The sequence below is a fragment of the Podarcis muralis genome, chromosome 3, assembly GCF_964188315.1.
Source record: "Podarcis muralis chromosome 3, rPodMur119.hap1.1, whole genome shotgun sequence".
Classification (NCBI taxonomy): Eukaryota; Metazoa; Chordata; class Lepidosauria; order Squamata; family Lacertidae; genus Podarcis; species Podarcis muralis.
Window position 1 is genome coordinate 56,076,651 of NC_135657.1, and position 18,190 is coordinate 56,094,840.

Consider the following 18,190-nt stretch of genomic DNA (forward strand, 5'->3'; position numbering starts at 1 on the left):
CTTCATCGGCGCTCTGGGGCGGGGAATATGACGTCACGCGTCAACCGCACAGACGGAGGGGGCGGGGCTGACTCTGTGGCTCCGCCGGCCCTCCGTGGAGAGAGCGGGTCCTCCTCCCACCTTGTGCTTCGGAGCCAGGTTGGTAAAAGGCTCCTGCGCGTGGAACTGGGTCTCCCTCTGATTGGATGGTGTTGGGGGCGCGCGCATGGGGCAGAGTGCGAGCGGAGGGGGGGGGGTCATTCCTCCCGCACCCGCTTAAAACGCCCTAATACTGTGATGGTCACCTGCGGCGGGTCGCCTCTTGCGCTCGCAATATGGTTCCCAGCGGAGTCCTTCCCCGCAACCTTCCGGTCTTGTTAGTGGGAGGAATGGAGGCGCTCTGGCATGAATGCGGGAAGCGGTGTGGGTTTCACCCTTGATTTCACCTGTCACCTGGGCGCTGTAAGGGAGGGTTTCAGGGCAAGGCTAGGAAGATACTGAGGCCCTACGGCTCCCATGATTCCTGGGCATTTCCCATGTTCCTGTAGTTCCTGGGGGCCCCGGAGTCCAGCTTTTTCTGATCCAAATAATACTAATATGATTGGTGCAGGAATGGCCTGGCCTGAGGGAGACAATTCTGCAGTGGAGGAAAGATTGGACCTGTGTTGAGATATCCGGCAGTTGTAGGGGGAACGATCATGTGAGTGACAGTCAAATGCAAGATAGACCATTAAGGCAACACTTCTCAAGCTCTTGAAACTGGGGTTCTGCTTCTCAGTTACCGTAATTCCATTCCACCCAGCTCAGCGCTGACAATCTTTATGCAGGGGAGTGCCTAGTTCTTTCACAAAGCTGTGTTTATGTGGCCTGAAGCTAGATAATATGGTAGGAGCTCCTCCATCTGTACATTGAGCGGAGCAAAGTACATTGAGCAGTGCCAAGTCTCACCTGCCGGGATGAGAAGAAGTGGAAGGTGTCATATGAGCTTCTGTCACTATAATTTCATCTCCTCACACCTCACAGCAAAGTTGTGCCATCTACTTGAAGGCAGAGGTGACTGAAATGCCAAACCTTCACTAGTGGACCCCAGCTACTGTAGGGCCATCCCCAAATCATTTTCCTTTAAGTGTCCTATGCCACACCACAATCTAAGAACCTGGGGTCTAAGGAATACATTTTGACCTTATTCAGTCAGAGTACCATGCTATTCAATGTGTTTCAGTGTATGATGTGTCTAATTTATTAGCCTATCCTGATTCCCAGTTGGTGAAACTGAACACTCACTGTCTTAGTCACTGGCTGACTCACAGATTCTGTTGAGTATAGACTGCACTACAGTGGGGCCCCGCAAGACGAAAAACCCGCTAGACGAAAGGGTTTTCCGTTTTTGAGTTGCTTCGCAAGACAAATTTCCCTATGGGCTTGCTTCGCAAGACGAAAACGTCTTGCGAGTCTTGCGATTTTTTTCGCTCCCCCCCCCCTTTTTCTAAGCCGCTAATAGCCTTTTAGCCTCTAAGCCTTTAATAGCCGCTAAACCGCTAATAGCACTAAGCCGCTAATAGGGTTGCTTTGCAAGACGAAAAAAGCGCTAGACGAAGAGACTCACGGAACGGATTATTTTCATCTTGCGAGGCACCACTGTATTTACCTTTGGCTGGTTAAAGTTATGCTACAAGGAAGAAAGATGCATCTCCCTGTTGCCGTTAACCAAATTTTAATATGTTTGAGAACAGATATTTTGATGAGAATATTCTGATCTGACAAGGTGTTTGGCCTGTGTTTGGCCATTATGTTGCTGTGGTGGGTAAAGTAAATGTATTGCTGCAGTCTTCTTGCTTGCTTCATTTGAAGCTGAGCCTATGAATGCAGAACGAGCCCTATTATTGATGTGATTGACTTGCTGTAGTGCAGAACTGTTTTTATAACATGATAAATATTGCTCCTTGTCAGAAAGTTGATGCACTATAACTCTCTCATTCAGGACACAGTGAAAAGATGGCAACTAAACTACTGAGATTCCTGGCTAGATCTTCACACAAAACAAGCCACTGCCAACACTTGCATAAATATGGGCTTTCAGCATCAAGCAACAATCTTCAAGGGGTGTCAAGCAATTCTTTATTAGCACGTAGATCCATCAGTATGTGCATTCCAGAGGCAACAACGTCTTGCTTAAGCAGGCTTTGTGTGCAAGCCAAGGAATGGCAGAGACCACAAGCTAATGTTCCTACTGCAGCAAAGACTGTGAATTATTTGAGTATGCATGTTTGTCCTCCACACAGGGAACAATTTTGTGCTCTTAAAAACACAAGTTTCAAGCACAATGCAAAGTGTTTGAGAAAATTTACAGATATACCAAATAGACCTTATTCAGTTTTATCAAGTAGTAAAATTATGCCAAATCAACATATTTTGCCAGCTAAAAGGCTACCAAAAGCATCAAGGACCAAGCAGCCATCTAGAGCTAATCTGCCACTACCGTCTGAAACTGAGGTAAAGTATTAAAACTTTGAAGTGTAGTACTTATAACACTGAAGGGTTATGAAGACCAGAATAATGTTTCATAACAAGTATTATGCAGGAATGAGAAAACTCCTGTCTTCCTAACTGTACAGGGTAGGCCAGCCCATGAAAGCATGAACTCTTTCTTGACCCAGTTCCTCAACTTTGGCTGTGTCGATGACTGCAGTCTAAGGAAGAGCATTCATGCACAAAGATGAGGTTTTGTTTTCTTTTTACTGAAGTCCCTATGGCTCTTGTCATGTTACTTCTATTTTCATTCCTGCCTTAGTGGTGGCATTTGAGTGCTGTTGAAGATATGTTGCATCAGTTTTGGTGTGAGGGGGCTTGCTACGCACAGTTTAAGACCCTCTGTGAATTAAAAATAATATTCACTTAAAATGCATGATAAAAACCCTAGATAGAACAAAAATGAACCTGCTTAAATTGTGAAAAGAAAACCAGTATTTGAATAGATGTGGCATTTAAATATACTCAGCAAGCAACTGCTTCAGGGATAGGGAACTGAATCTGGATGGTGATTTGGATTCCTAATTCCCTCAATTCCTTCAGGCCAGCTTAGACAGGTGGGAAGGAGCATCCACCTGTAAGTCACCTGGTGTCATAACGACATCAGGTGATTGGTACCTGTTAAATCTGAAAGGAGGTTGCTGTATCTGCCAATCAACTGATTGGTGGATTTGGCAACCTCCTTTGAAGATGTACTTTCAGCACCAAGCAGCTGATTGCTCCTTGGAGCGTGTCTGCAAAGAGGCTTGCTGTAAATACTGATTGGCTGACTGGCAGCTACAGAGAGCCCCTCTGAAATCTATGGGTAAAGTCGGCTTGCTGCTCTCTAGAAATAAAGAACAGGCAGAAGGCTCTTCTAACATCAGAAATACCCCCTGCCTGCTCTTTAAGAGTAGAAGGCAGCATTTCTACCTACCTTCATTCCAACGCTGAAGTGGGATGGAGAGAAATACAGCTGCTTACTCTGCAAAGTAAAAGGCAGTGTTTTCAGCCACCTGGAGTGGACAGACATGGAAATGTTGGTTATGTGAGTGCACCTGTGTGTGCATGTGTTTATATGTGAGAGTGTATGAATGCATATATTTCAGAGAAAGAGACAAGAGACCATCATGTCTAGTGAGAGTATATATGTGCGTTGTGTGTGGTGAGGGGTGTGTATAGAGTGTGTGTATACAAATGTGAATATGTCATCTATGCACACAACTGGCATATAACCCTTAGAGGGGTGGTTGACCGTCAATGCAGCCCTTGGGCCAAAGCAGTTTAGCCACTGCTGCACTGTAGAGCACAGCTCTGAAAACCCTAGATGGCTCGCAGATGGTATCAATATAGACTAACAGCAAACTATGGCTACTTTTCTAGTCTCAGTCTAAACCAGGGGTCAGCAACCTAAGGCCCATAGGCCGGAAGCAGCCCGCAGAGGTCATTTGACTGGCCCACGAGCCGCCCCCAAACCGAGCTGCCTGCGCTAAACTGGTGCAACATGGCACGGGGACTTGCTTCTGCAGCGCCGAAAATCGCGTCTGTGCAGACGCAGAGGCCAAAAATCGCACGCACGCGATCCGGCTCATGGAGGGATCACCGTGCGACCGAACAGGCCAGGCAAGATAAACCTTACTGACCCCTGGTCTAAACCATTCCTTTTTTAAACATCTGCAGTGAACCACATTGTGAAGTAGGCATGAGAATTGTAGCTGGAATATACCTGACAATATTTTTTACTAGTCAGCTGAAATGTGCAAAAAGTGACTCTGAGCACAGGCAAGAATGCTTTTATCTTTCCACCAAAGATAAAAGAAGGAGAAGGGCTTTCATCAGACAGAAGGCTTCCTCCCAGGCTGGAGTCACTGTACTTTCCTATGTAGAAGCTACACTACCTGCCCCCACCTCCCTTGCAAGTATCCTCAATACAGGAACTGAAGAATACAGACACCCCATCCAGAAATAAAAGAAAACCACCATTCTTTCCAAATCAAACATCTTTTTATAAAAATGTTTCCCCCAGAGCTTGCCAACTTTTTTTTTGGCCTTAGGCAGTATATTTTTCTTAATAAATGTTTAGGGGTACTCTCATTTTGACTCAAGAAAATCACCATTTTATAGTTCAAAATAAATACAGTAAATGGACAAAAGTACAAAGATTTACAAAATGCTTAGGAGTATCTGTACCCCCAGAAAAAAAGCACTGGCCTTAGGTAGGTTCTTTTTTTGCTCCCTCCCCCAAAGAGCATCATTTGTTTTCATAATTGTTATATAGGGTGAAATTTCTGTGTAATTCGTGATGCAATCTCCCAAGTGCTGCTCCTGGTCAAGTTGCATTGCGACAAGCGTTTGTGTGTGTGCGCGCACGCGTGCGTGTGTGTATGCATGCACATATTGTGCTATGTGGAATATGCTCTTAAGTTTCCATGTCACTGAATTGCAGGTTGGTTACTGAAAAGACTGGTGTTTTAAACACCCAAAACATTTGGGGGGTTGTAATTACACACAAATAAATGTTTTGCAGAAACCTTTTTCTGTTGCTGTGCTTTTTTCCATCTCAAAAATACAGGGCAAAGTGTCAGACATGGTGAAAGGGTAGGTTACTTCAGTGAAAGCTGCCACATGGAAAAACCTTGTGCCAGAGATTGCACTGACTCAGACTATAGTACATAAAAACATTTGGAGTTACAAAATTGTCTCTTTCTTTGATGCAGAGCACCACCTGCTGGATGTTAATGTTGGATTTTTTGCAAGGGCAAGTGTTAATCTTGACACACACCAGATAACAAAATACTTGTCAGTAACACATTTTTTTAGATTATATGAAATGTTGAAGTTAACCAAAAAATACTTTATTCCAGTTACAGAAAATGAGAGTAATCTTTATAATGCTGCCTTTTTAAGGGGAGAGAAAGAAGGGGATAAAACGTTTGGGCAGTAATTTACTCAAGTACCTCACTTGCAGCCTGGTTTTATTTATTTGGAATTGAATCCTACAAATTCTGTTGGGCTTGCACCCAACTAAGTTTGTATACGATCATAGCCATATTGCATTTGAGTCTTTTGCATCTCTTTACACCCCTGCAAACTCCAGGATGCTTCCAGAGGGCCTACTCTGGGTCTTGTTCAACAGGCAAAATGAATAAATAAGCCTATTGCAATATCTTACACATGGAATCTTATACCATGGTATTCATGAAAGGCTTGCAGTTTGAATTTTAATTCTAGGATTTGTGAAGCACAGTGGTTTTACCTATTAGCAAAATGCTAGGATAGCTCTCCTAGTATTTGTGTGAAATTTGCATTTTGATACCAGGGGTCATAGAACAGTCGAGTGTATCACAGTGCTGGTGAATAAGCCAAATAAATGTCCTCTAAATATATCACTTGATTGTTTTCTTAAACTAAACTTTGTTCCTTTGGCACAGGATCTGATGCAGTGCACAGCCTTTGCAACAGCAGAAGAATATAATCTTGGTACCCTATGCCATGATCTGACGTCATATGGCTATGTTGAAATAACAACATTACCTAGAGGTAGACCTCTGAGCAGTTTGCCCCTCTTCTGTTGAATGCATGGAACACAGTTCCTCTTAGTAATAAAACTGCAGTGTTTATATCAACTGTGGAATAATGATTATCACCTTGTAAAATTCTCTTTCAAAACTTTCTGAACAGAAATGCAACTTGAAACATGCTCCATTGCATGCTGTAATGTGGCTTAGCTGCTACTGCACCAAAAACATACCTATTTAATCTTTCTAATGCTATGAAATGAGACAAACACTTTAAATACTTAGAAGCACATTGGCAAAACATTTTCCTATTATCTGTTCTTTGTGGTAATCCTCTCCACTTTCTTGTATATTTTCTGATATTTTTCCTGAGCAGTTTAAATTCATAAGAGCAATTTGGTAGGCAAGCATTGTAAAGTAATTCAGATATATTATTTATTACATGAGTAAACTGAGGAAGGGCCTCGTATAACGGCTTATCGGTTCTTAAATTGAACATAAATTGTCACTCTAGATCAGAGGGTAAAACAATACCACTGTTGAACATACTTTTATTTGCAGATGTTGACAGCATTTCTTTTCATCAATGCCTGTAGATCTTTAATCTGAAAATAGCACTTGTACACATGTACAAGTGAAAAGAAAAAGTTGCCATGTGTATTCTGCATGCAATATACGTACTCCTATTCACATCACCAGCCATCCTAGAGCATGAATTCTGTAATGCTTTTGGAAGCGCTGTACTGCAAACTTCCTCTGCTGTGCTATATAGTGCTAAAGGGCTTGAGGCTTAGGTGTGGAGCTGTATGAGTACTTCAAACCCCTAATTCTGTTTTCAGTATACAGTGGTACCTCGGGTTACAGACGCTTCAGGTTACAGACTCCGCTAACCCAGAAATAGTACCTCGGCTTAAGAACTTTGCTTCAGGATGAGAACAGAAATCGCGCAGCGATGGCAGGAGGCCCCATTAGCTAAAGTGGTGCTTCAGGTTAAGAACAGTTTCAGGTTAAGAACAGACCTCCAGAACGAATTAAGTTCTTAACCCGAGGTACCACTGTACTAGGAACTGTTATGGACTCAAGCAGGCCAAATCTCTCTCTCCCCACATCAGCAAGTGGTACCTTTAACATTTCAAAGGTTCTGAAATAGGACTACAGTGGTACCTCTGGATGCGAATGGGATCCGTTCCAGAGCCCCGTTTGCATCCAGAAGCGAACGCAACCCGTGTGTGCGCGGGTCACGATTTGCTGCTTCTGCGCATGCACGTGACATCATTTTGACCACAGCACGCAACCCGAAAATACTTATCCCGAAGCTACTTCAACCTGAGGTATGACTGTATATTAAATGGACACATGCAATGCAACCCAGTAGTTTTACTTAGATGTAATCACCACAGTTCTCAGTGGGGTTTAGCCCAGATAATTATATCTGGGGTTGTAGGGTAAATGTTTTACAGGGTTTTAAATGCTGTTTCTGTGTCTCAGAATATGATTCCAAATCTGCTTTCTTTTAAACAAGATGCAGCAAACGTTTTGGTGATCGGTACAGAAAGCTCAGCGAAAGAATATGATCCTGGAATAATTTTTTTCTTCAGGTAAACAATGCCCAGCAATAAAGTGCATGTGAACTAAAAAAATTATTGTAACACAAAATGATAGGTTTTATTGCTTAGCTTGATAGCAACTCTGGGACTTGGGCTTCAAAAGGCCTTAACCCCCAAGCAACTACAGATCTTCCCCCCTCCCTCTTTGCTGTAATGAAGGAGGCTGGGGTGGCAGCGCTTCCCTAAGGCCATCAGCTATACACAAACTCCAGAGTAATTCCCAATGAGTACAGGGGCAGGGACTGACAATTGCAATTTCATGCCTTTCTAGATATGTATAGAATTGTACTATGTGATGGCCAGCCTCTGCACTCTATATTTTTTTGAGAATAAATAATTGCAACCATTTAAAAGTTTTTTAAAAGCTAAAAAGTTGAGGACTGTAGGTTTAACAGTCTATATTCAGTCTGCGTCAGTTTCACATCAGTACCGTCATAAATTGATTCCATGCTGTTTCTGCCTTATTCTGGGTTTTTTAAAAGTCCATTAAAAATTGTATTTATGTACTTAATTTTTAATCACAAAATATTATTTAAATATGTATTTTCCCCTCAGTGTATGCATCTGTATGTTTCTGAGCCAAGTATTGCCACTAAAATCTTAAAGTATAATTTTGTTTTGATTGTGTATTAATTTGGGTGTGAATTATGTCAGTTCACTTAAAGTGGAACAAACTAAATTCTTCTCCGTCCTTATCTAGAATAGAGTATTTATTCTTGCCAAGAAATACACATGTAAGCATGAAACATAATCTGTGCTGCTAACACCACCTTGAAATTCTGTTCATACAGGGAAGGATCTGTTGTGTTCTGGAATGTTGAAGAAAAAACAGTAAGTGGAAGCCAAATTTTATGAGGTAAACTCCATTGGTCTTTGCAGTTCCACAAAATAAAATGGTTTGGCTAGATTTAAGTGTAGATTTAGCAAATGCTATTAATGTATCTTTTTACATTTTACAGTCTAATTTTTCAGTTTTTTAAAAAATTGTATATGAAGGGCAGTGGGAGTTTTTGTCCCATGTCTTTTGATGCTTTTATTTTTTTAAAAAAACTAAGTTATTCACAATGATGTATTTCTGCAAGTTGTTATTTGAGAATAAAGACAATGTTGTCAGTGTAGAAAATTGTAGGAAATCAATGAGATGAGACAGAAGATATTATGGGTCGTGGCCATGTGCAAAGTAGAGCCAGACTCTGAGAGGAGTTGCGTTTTGCCTTTGCAAACACAGAGTCCCACATCTGCGCCTAACAAAGTTACAGAAGTGTGGTGTCAGAGGTTGCTTGTAGGGGGGAAAGTAGTAGGAGGCAGGGATGCTTAACCTCTCTCACACCTACCATTTTAGCCTTCCTTCGCACACCCTCCTCTTTTTAAGGTTTATTCCTCTAATGGGCTTGCTTCCAGTTTCAGAGCCCAGATTAAGAAAAAAACAAAAACTGCCTGAGACCATTTTCTGGGGGAGGGATTGAGAGATGGGAAGTGTGAAGCATCTCCTCTCCTAGGTCAATTCTCCCTTTGTAAGTATGCCTCTCTCTGCCCTTGTATTTGCATTGTAAGGAAGAGCTGGAGTTGTTTTCCTTGTGATGTGCAGTTCCACCCTCCCTCTCCATGGTATTTCAAAACTGGCTGAAGGCACCATGACTGTTAGCCTGCAGGTTTATATGATGACCTCTTAGCATTTGTCAGCAATTCTAATATGCAGGATCTTTTCTAGATGAAGAGTATCATGCAAATGCTGGAAAGGCATGAAATTCAGCCATACGAAGTTGCGCTTGTTCACTGGGAAAATGAAGAGATGAACTACAGATTAGGAGAGTAAGTGTTTGTATGTCATCAAGTGCTAGTTTCTGTGCAATGTAGCTTCTTGCATCTATTTGTTTCCTGAAAACATTGCTAAATATTTACGCTACTCTGCCAGCTTGTTTAGACCTCCCAGAATCTTTGTAATAAAGCTGCATTTGCAATTCCTTTGCAAAGTAAGAAAGTATTGCCATTGCCATCTTTGAGACAGGGAGCACAAAAATATTCTTATTTAAATAATAATAAAAACCTTTAGGGAACTGGGGACCACTGCCTCTCGTAATGGGGTACTGTATTAATAACTTCATTGGTCCCTTTATAAGCCACAAGGGACATGGATCAGCAAGCGTTTGCACACATCCAACCAGTATCTTCAGTCTGCACCAACTGACACTCATTCCAAGATAAATTAACCTTCAGAATCACCTGCACTAACTTAAGAGAAAGTAATGGTGGATGCAACTGACCTCAGAAAGGAATTGCAATGGGCCACTGAGAGTTCTGTCATCTCAGTCGGCCAGCATATATACTTGGCCCTTTAAAAAAAAAAATCCCAAATAACTTGCTAAGCAGCTTTTGAAACTCCCTGTTCAGGTGAAGAGCTTTTCTTGTTTGACAAATAGAGTTGAAAAAGAAGCTCAACAAGTCTGAAGTTTTCTTCCATTATCTGTGACGGGAACTAAGCATGTTCTTAGGTGCTCTGATTTGTTTTTGTTTTTAAAGTACAGTATAGCTAGTTCCTATGTGTCATGGATTCATACTGGGCATATTCTGTTTTGGTGCATGTGGTCAATTAAAGTATTCCTCTTGCTCTTTACAGAGCACAGTCAAAGCTTCATAGAGGAGAAATCCTGATAAATTCGGAACTAGATCCTGATGAAATTACTCTAGAGAAGTTTGCTTTTTCAAATGCTCTTTGCCTTTCTGGTAAGTGATATATTGCATCAGGCTTTCTAAGCAGCATTTTGCATCAGAATTTGGGATGTGTAGCATGTGCTGCGAAAAACTTTTCCCCAAAGTGTTACCTAAAATGTGTGTATGAGGATAGCTTGGGAATGTGCACCAGAGATAAGTTATGTATAGTAGTATTACTTCGGCATGATGCAAAGAACTTGAAGTGAACTTCAGAGATCATTACAGAGGTACACTGATAAAGTATCCTTAAAATGTGTGTTGCTATGTCTGTTTTGGACAATTCCTTCTTGATATCAAATTCAAATGATAAGCAATTTCTTGAGTTACTTCTGGAGTTCAGTGCCACTTAAAGCAATTCAGCTTTGCAGGAAGTAGCCTAAGGCTAATAATTTGTGGTGGGGAAGATTTAGATTGGGAGTTTAGCACCTGTTACCTGCTGTCACTTCTAGAATAAAACCTGGACATCCCTACTCCATTGCTGTTTTAAAGTTTGTTTTTAATTCCTAACAACTGGGAAGTCTGATTGCAAGTCTCCCACCTGACATCTGTTTTGGCCCTCAAGCATGCATTTTTTAGGTTCCTTGCGAAGACATCATATACCATATTTTCCCATGTATTGGACGAGGTTTTTTGACTCAAAAATCATGTTAAAAAATTGGGGTAATCCAATACACGGATAGTGGCATATGGGGGGGGGAGCAGTGTGCTACCAGCCAGCCAGTCGGCAGGAGCGTGGCTTCCCCCGATGCCACAGCGAGCGATCTGGGGGGTGATTCCTGCCCGCATCTGCTGGGGGAGGGGGGGAGAAGCTGCGTGCAGCCAGCCAGCTCATTGGCGGGAGTGCAACTTCCCCCGATGCTGCTGCACATGGTGGGTGCTCCCTGCATCATTTCCCGCGTGCGGCGGCATTGGGGGAGGTTGCACTCCCGTCAACCGGATGGCTGGTGAGAGTGCAACTTCCCCTGATGCCGCTGCACGTGGGAAACGATGCAGGGAGTGTTTCCTGCCTGCAGCTGTGTAGGGGGAGAGGCTCAACAACTTTGGGCCATCTCCCCTTGTTTTCCTAAAATTGAGTCCCCAAAAATGGGGGGGGGGTCCTTATACTTGGGGGTGTCTTAAAGACGGAAAAATACGGTAATTGAAAGTAGGGACTAGGTTTTGTGAAAACATTAAAGGGTAGTGAACTTGAATAATAAATCTCTTATACTTTTCCCTAATGTAGTGAAGCTGGCAATTTGGGAATCATCATTGGATAATTTTGTAGAATCTATCCAGTCAATACCTGAGGTATTCACTACTTCATTGGTCTTACGTACTATTATTAAATTGAGCTATTTGCAACATATATTCGCTCTTAACGTCTCATTACTCTCTTTTTAACAGATACTAAAGTCAAGAAGGAAGGTGAAGCTCTCTCATGCTGATGTGATGCAGAAAATTGGGGAATTATTTGCGTTGAGGTATCTTCATTAAAACAAGGAAACTTAACTTAATTCCCAGGACACTTCGTTGTTATTTATTTCAATTATAAATAGCTTCCCACAAGGCATCCTGAAGACGTTTACAATATAATTTGATCCTTCACTTCCAGCCACCTTCGTTTTCTACCCCCTGCCTTCACTACCAACACAGTTATTGGTTCCCTTTTAAGAAGCAAAACTTCCTATAGAAATCTAGCATCATCTTTTTAAAGATATCCTAAGCTCACACCCAAAGTCAAGCCTACTAATTGCAAGAGGTGGATCGATTTAGGGCACCAAGGATTAGAAACAAAAATGTTAAATACAGTGGAAGAGCACAATGCAGTCATGTCTCTTCCCACACACCCGTTAGCACCATATTGTCTGAACACTTGGAAATACGTACCCTGCTAACTGGTGTTTATTAAACATGAAACTAGAATCTTCAGTTGAATGGAAATCTTATTGAATAATGTTATGGATTTATTGTAACAGTTTTTAAGAGCTACAGTGTACGGTGCAGCTCCATTTAAGCCTTCGTATGTGATAAGAGCATAAGCAAGTGTGTCTGTTATAACCTTGACAAGTTCTGTATTTTCCCCAAATCCTGTTTCTAGGAATGTCTGTAATAGACCTGTATGATTTGTGAAGGGTAATGGTAAATAAAGCTTAGATCAGCTGCTGAGAGCAGGGAATCTCTTTTTGTTTAGAGATGGGAGATAAGCCCTAAATCCTTTAATCATAAGAATTTAGAAGTACCACTGAGAAGTACTAATCATGAGAAGTCTTGCTGCAAGAACAGGTCTTAACCAGAGAGCAGGATTGTTTCCGGATCTTATTGGTAGGATAGTGTAGTCAAGGGGAAAAAGCAGTTCAGTAACAAACGTAGTTGTTTGTTCAAAAATAATGGGTGGAATTCAATGTCCTGCTATTCCAAAAGTTCCATCTGTGCAAGTGTATCAGTGTGCCAGACAGAACAATTCCCATGTGCTGTTCTGAAGCTTCTCCTGCACCAATGGGGGGGGGGCACGGGGGGAGCCCTGTTGTGGAACCCCTTCTGCAGGACTTCCACTGACAGGATTAATTAGGTGAATCCCGCCCAATTTCTTAATTAAATTTGTACCTTTTTAAAGTAATGAATATTTACTTTTTAAATTTATGGTCCAGCCTTCCTCTCAAAGAAGCCCATGAGGGAATATGAAAATCATCACTTTGTTTTGAGTGACCAATATACCCTTCATAGAGCCTTCATGGTTTGGCACAAAAAGGAGCCTGGAATACCCCTTTTTCACTGTGATAAAATCATATTTTCCTGGTCTGAGGCTCACCATAGGTTGCCATTTTGTTGGTACTGTAAAATTATTCAAGCCAGGGAAGCAGCTGTAGCATGTGATAGAAAAATGGATTGTGTAAGCCTGAGAGTTTTCCAAGTGCTTATTCATCTTGTGTCAAACCATGGTTTGGCATTATATCTGAACCACCTAGGTATAATTATTAACTCAGATTAGGAGGGAAGAACCACCCATAATTGCTCTGAATCTATGTATTTACCTACCTTTCCTCAGGCACCGCATAAATCTGAGTTCTGACCTGCTAATGACTCCAGATTTCTATTGGGATAGAGAGCATCTTGAACAGTTATATGATAACACTTGCCAGTTTCTCAGCATTAGTCGCAGAGTTAAGGTAGGTACACAATTCCAGCTTTCTTGCCGCAGCAAAAACTTCAGTTTTTGCCAATTGTTCACAGATTGGTTCTCCTCAAAGAAGTCTTAAACTTTTCGTGCTCCATTTTCTTCTTCTGTTTTCTTGGTCGTGTGTGCCACCTTGGGTTTCTTGGAGGAAAGACGGGACATAAATTTAAGTAAATAAAGGCACTTATTGTGTACAAGTATTTCATTGTTGATGAGCAAGAATATGGGCATGGACTCGTCAAGTGACCCATGTGTAGTTAGAAGATACTTCTGCCTAGTATTGGCTGCGGGATTGTTGATTCTTCCCACTTCACAGGGTGTATACTACCCTCTTTACAGGCCATTCCAGAGGGTCCACCAAATTTTGGGAGCAGCTTTTCTAGGAGCAAAGGGCTTCCATGGGGCAGTGCACATGCAGAACATTACATGGTTTGGGGCTTCATGCCATTAATTTTAAACAAACAAAAAAAAAACCAATCCCTGTAATAAACTGGTATTCTGTTTGCTTTCTTAGCAAGGTGGAACTAGCTATTTAGAAATCTTGTTCTCTCTTTCTCTTGGGTAATATGTCCAGTTTTTTTCCATTCCTACTCAGAGCTGGCTTGCTGGTATTGTATTTAATTTTGTTAATTGCAGTATAGTTTTCTCATATAGCAAGCTCATCCCGCATTATAGTGGTACCTCGGGTTAACAACTGTTCTTAACCTCAGGTGCCACTTTAGCTAATGGGGCCTCCGGCTGCCGCCACCGCACAATTTCTGTTCTCATCCTGAAGCAAAGTTCTTAACCCAAGGTACTATTTCTGGGTTAGCGGCGTCTGTAACCTGAAGCATCTGTAACCTGATTCCCACGAAGCCAGGTTTTCTCTCCTAAAGGATATTAATCTGCTTATCACAATGAATCTTTTGACAATCTATTAACTGCTGTTCCTGCTGATAGGTGTGGTTCCATAGCTGCCTGTGAAAACTCTGGCAGGCCTGTACAAGTCTACATTAGTGAGTTTCTCTGATTCCTATGTGGTTGGTACTTGGTTTGAAAAAGGGTCTCCATTGGTAAGAACTAGGAGCTGTATTATGTAAAAAAGGTCTTGAGGAAGTGCTGATTTTTGCCTTCCAGGTGATAAGAGTCCAAAATTGCACTCTTTTTGCTAAAATGCATTTGAAAGGGACATTATTTTGAAAATATGTTGCAGTTAGGGCAGTCCAGCTTGATTGTCACTTGATTGAACAGACAGGAGTGTTTGGTGGAGATATGAGAGGAATGCAGTCATTTCTAATTCATTATTCATGGTTTGCAGCTATCCCGTGCTTATGCACACATGCATGTAGGGGAGGAGAAATTATAGTTCAGTTAAGTCTATGGGAATCCTTTACAAGTTGACGCTTTGCACTGGATTGAGTTGGATTTTGCCTTCATCTTCCATTACTTAAACCCAAAACTTTAGAAACTGTTCAATTTTAGTAACTATTAATGAACAAAGTTCCGGCTGATGTAGTCATTGTGGTCTATATTTGTAAACGACAGTTCAATAAATCTGCTAACACTGAGATGTCAAAACTCCTAATGCTAACTTTATGGTGTTGGGTGCTCTGCTGCTTTCATTGATAGAAACATCAGTTCTGATATAGTTCATCAAACTTCAGTATGTTCATTAAGCCCCATTCAGTGGATAAGCTGTTTAGGTGAGAATACCTTGAACAAGTTGTTTACCCAAGGATTTCTGAAGTATCAGTTCCTCTATTGCAGGTGGTGAATGAAAAGCTCCAGCACTGCACAGAGCTGACAGATTTGATGAGAAATCATTTGAGTGAAAAACATGCTTTGCGTTTAGAGTGGATGATAGTGATACTCATCACCATAGAGGTAAGTCTGCAACAATGTGCTGCTGTGCAGTGTTAGTATGAACTTAACAGCTTTGTTGAAACAAACATGTATTGAGCTCTTTCCTTGTGAGTACAATCAGTATATCACTTCCTATAATGTTAGCAAGTTCACTGAATCATGATACAATTTCAATTTAATTAAACATGATGCGGGAAAGTTGGGGAGAAGTTTGTAAATATCCTCTAGGAATTTATGTAGATATAGCACTCTCTAGTGTTCAAAATGCTTCACACACATTATTTTGATAATTCTGGCAACTATAAAGTAGGCCAGTATTATCCCTAAATCATAAATGCCGAACTGAAACTGAGAGAATAGGGACTTTGATTAAATGAGATTTGAACAAGCAACTTGGCCACCACGCTGCACCAGCATAATTTTTACCTATATGTAAGAAGAAATCAAAATTAGTCATCTAGGACGTCTTCACATCACAAAATTCCATCACAGGATGGTATGTAACCTGCATGTAGTTCAAGTGCCAAGCGTATTCATGGCTTTCTCAGAGTTTACATGCCCTGGAAGCTACAAGTTACATTGTCTACACTGTTTTCTATGTCACATGATGCATTTCTAAGTTGAGAATGCATATTGATCTGTAATTACTTCCTTCCTGTGTTACTGGAATTTGTGTAGTTTTTATTTTGCAAACTACAAATGCATTTGTTTTCTGGGGGCAATCAACAGCAGTTACACCTGTTAAGTCAAGCAATGGCTGGGAACTGTTCCCTTCAGTTAAGGAACTGCTATGTGCAAAATCAGAGCCCCAGTCAGTCTCCACACACTGAGGTGCAAGTGCGAGAGCAAAGCAAAAGACTTTGAATAGCAACTCAAGTAGTACCTGCTGGTGAAAGGAGCTGTTCAGTGAGCATCTTTTAAGTCAGTGTCTGAAAGAGGGCTGTTATCCTGTCATGCTATCCCCTCCCCACCTGCCTACCTCTGACTTACAGAGGCCTTTGCTTGCATGAATAGTGCCGTTTCTTTATCTTTCTAGCCACCAGGCTTATATGGGCGAGTGAGCAACATTAGAATCTTCTGTCACTCTTACGAAAATGTTAACCATCCCTTTGCCTTAATATCACCTTTAGCTGCTGAACAGATTGCTTGTGCTGGAGTAAGGGGCCCTATTTGTATTAGTTAGCATTAGGGTGTGTGTTTTTTTAAGTGTGGTTTTAAATACCACTGTAAGGAAGAGTTTGGATCCGTTGACTTTCATTACCAATGAAAACACTTGGAAAAAAATATAATAAAATTCTATTTCTTTTGCAGGTCATGTTTGAACTTGGCAGAGTTCTTTTCTGATAACTTGTGAATGATAAGAGAAGTTTGAGAAGATTGTGAAGATAATCCCAACAGCCTTGTGTTTGCTGGACTTCAACTTTATTCTTCACACTTCTGAAAAGTTCAGCAAGTGTTATAATAAATGTATGGACACTTTCTGCTAACGAAACAATTGAATTCACTGAGGTTAGACCAAAGCTTGAATTGGGGATTGTTTCCAAGAAATCATGGTCCAGAGTATATTGATCCTTCTTTAAGATACCTTCGTGTACCTTTGTTTAGAAAGCAGACAACCAAAGACTGGCTTACTAAAGCTGTACCCACACTTGCAGTTTTTTTATCTGCTGTATAGCAGGAAATTATGTAATGATGCAGTAGTCTGTGCCATGTAAAATAAGGCCTTTATATGGGTTATGTCTCACTGTGTGGTGCGTATTTTGCCACAACTGTGAGCCATTTGCCAGAAATGAGGGAAGCGCTTCTAGTATTGTACTACTGTGTATGTGGGGAATAAGTTATCCATAGAAAAATAAGTGTGTTGGGAGAAAAATAGGCTGAACTCTTCTCCCAAACATGCTAATTTGTTTTGTGCAGTTTTTTTAAATAGGGAAACATGTTTCCCCCCCGTCCGCAGCATACGTAGGAACAGCTCAGGAAAAACAGCTCTTGGCCTGGACCAGAAGTAGGAGCCCAAACTGATGAACTGGTTCAGTCTTGAAACTGAATCCATAAACAGAAAAAGCAGTAACTGTCCCAGGAAGTTAGGAGGTTCTTTTGAGGATGAGAGAGCATTTGTCTCTTCTAACTCTAGAGACATGGACAAGAGAATGTATTTTGTAGGAAATTGGAAAAAGGACTCAGAAAGTGAGTTATCCTGCATTTATCTCAACTTCCCACACCAAGCACAAACTGTTTCTTTCTGATTAGTTATTTTGCTGTCCTGATCTAAATAAACCATATTCAAATTTGAAATTGCCCCAAAATTTCTATCCAGATGATGCACTAAATATGACGGTCTCTTCAATCAGAAGCACCTAGCTAGTTCAGATTGACTTTAACCTACTTCTCCAAGGAGCAACAGACAGTTATCAAGTTTGCTTGTGAGAGATTTCAAGTGGGACTAATAAATGTGTAGGCATAAATTTCATCAAAATGTTTACAGATGTCTTAGTCCTACTTGAAATCTCCAACCAACAGGCTTTGTCAAAATGAAAACATGGGAATAGGGTTTTCTCCACTCTGGCACCCTATGGATCTTCACCTAAGAGTTTGTTTCCCTGCACAAATATCATTCCGCTGACAGCTAAAGGCCTACTTGTTTATCTGGATCTTTGGGGAAGGGTAAAACAGCTGATGACATGTTCTTCCTTGTCTGTACCGTGAATTATGTATTTTAAATTGTTTTGCTGATACTGTTTTGTATCCCTTCAAGATTTTAACTGCCTATCTATTTGTTGCCCTGGGATCCTAAAGGAAGTGTGTGGTCAAATTATAGCTAATAGTAATAAAATATTTCATCATCTTTTCCCCCCCTAAGTCAGTAGTTA

At 41.2% G+C, this 18,190-nt stretch overlaps 1 protein-coding gene across 3 annotated transcripts; it reads left to right on the forward strand.

Annotated features, from left to right (window-relative positions):
* Positions 1 to 8: 8 nt before the first annotated feature.
* Positions 9 to 18,175, forward strand: RMND1 (required for meiotic nuclear division 1 homolog). 3 transcript variants are annotated; one of them, XM_028723690.2, is made up of 13 exons: positions 9 to 138; positions 590 to 679; positions 1,961 to 2,472; positions 5,919 to 6,027; positions 7,528 to 7,603; positions 8,404 to 8,443; positions 9,324 to 9,424; positions 10,230 to 10,336; positions 11,547 to 11,611; positions 11,708 to 11,784; positions 13,350 to 13,470; positions 15,225 to 15,341; positions 16,632 to 18,175. In XM_028723690.2, exons 3-13 carry the CDS (start codon positions 1,975 to 1,977, stop codon positions 16,662 to 16,664), a joined length of 1,344 nt encoding a protein of 447 aa, XP_028579523.2. In that variant the 5' UTR covers positions 9 to 138; positions 590 to 679; positions 1,961 to 1,974; the 3' UTR covers positions 16,665 to 18,175. The 3 variants fall into 3 exon arrangements, with proteins under 3 accessions (XP_028579523.2, XP_028579522.2, XP_028579521.2); XM_028723689.2 differs by lacking the exon at positions 590 to 679 and having other exon boundaries at positions 14 to 138; XM_028723688.2 differs by lacking the exons at positions 9 to 138; positions 590 to 679 and adding an exon at positions 255 to 400.
* The last annotated feature ends 15 nt before the right edge of the window (positions 18,176 to 18,190 follow it).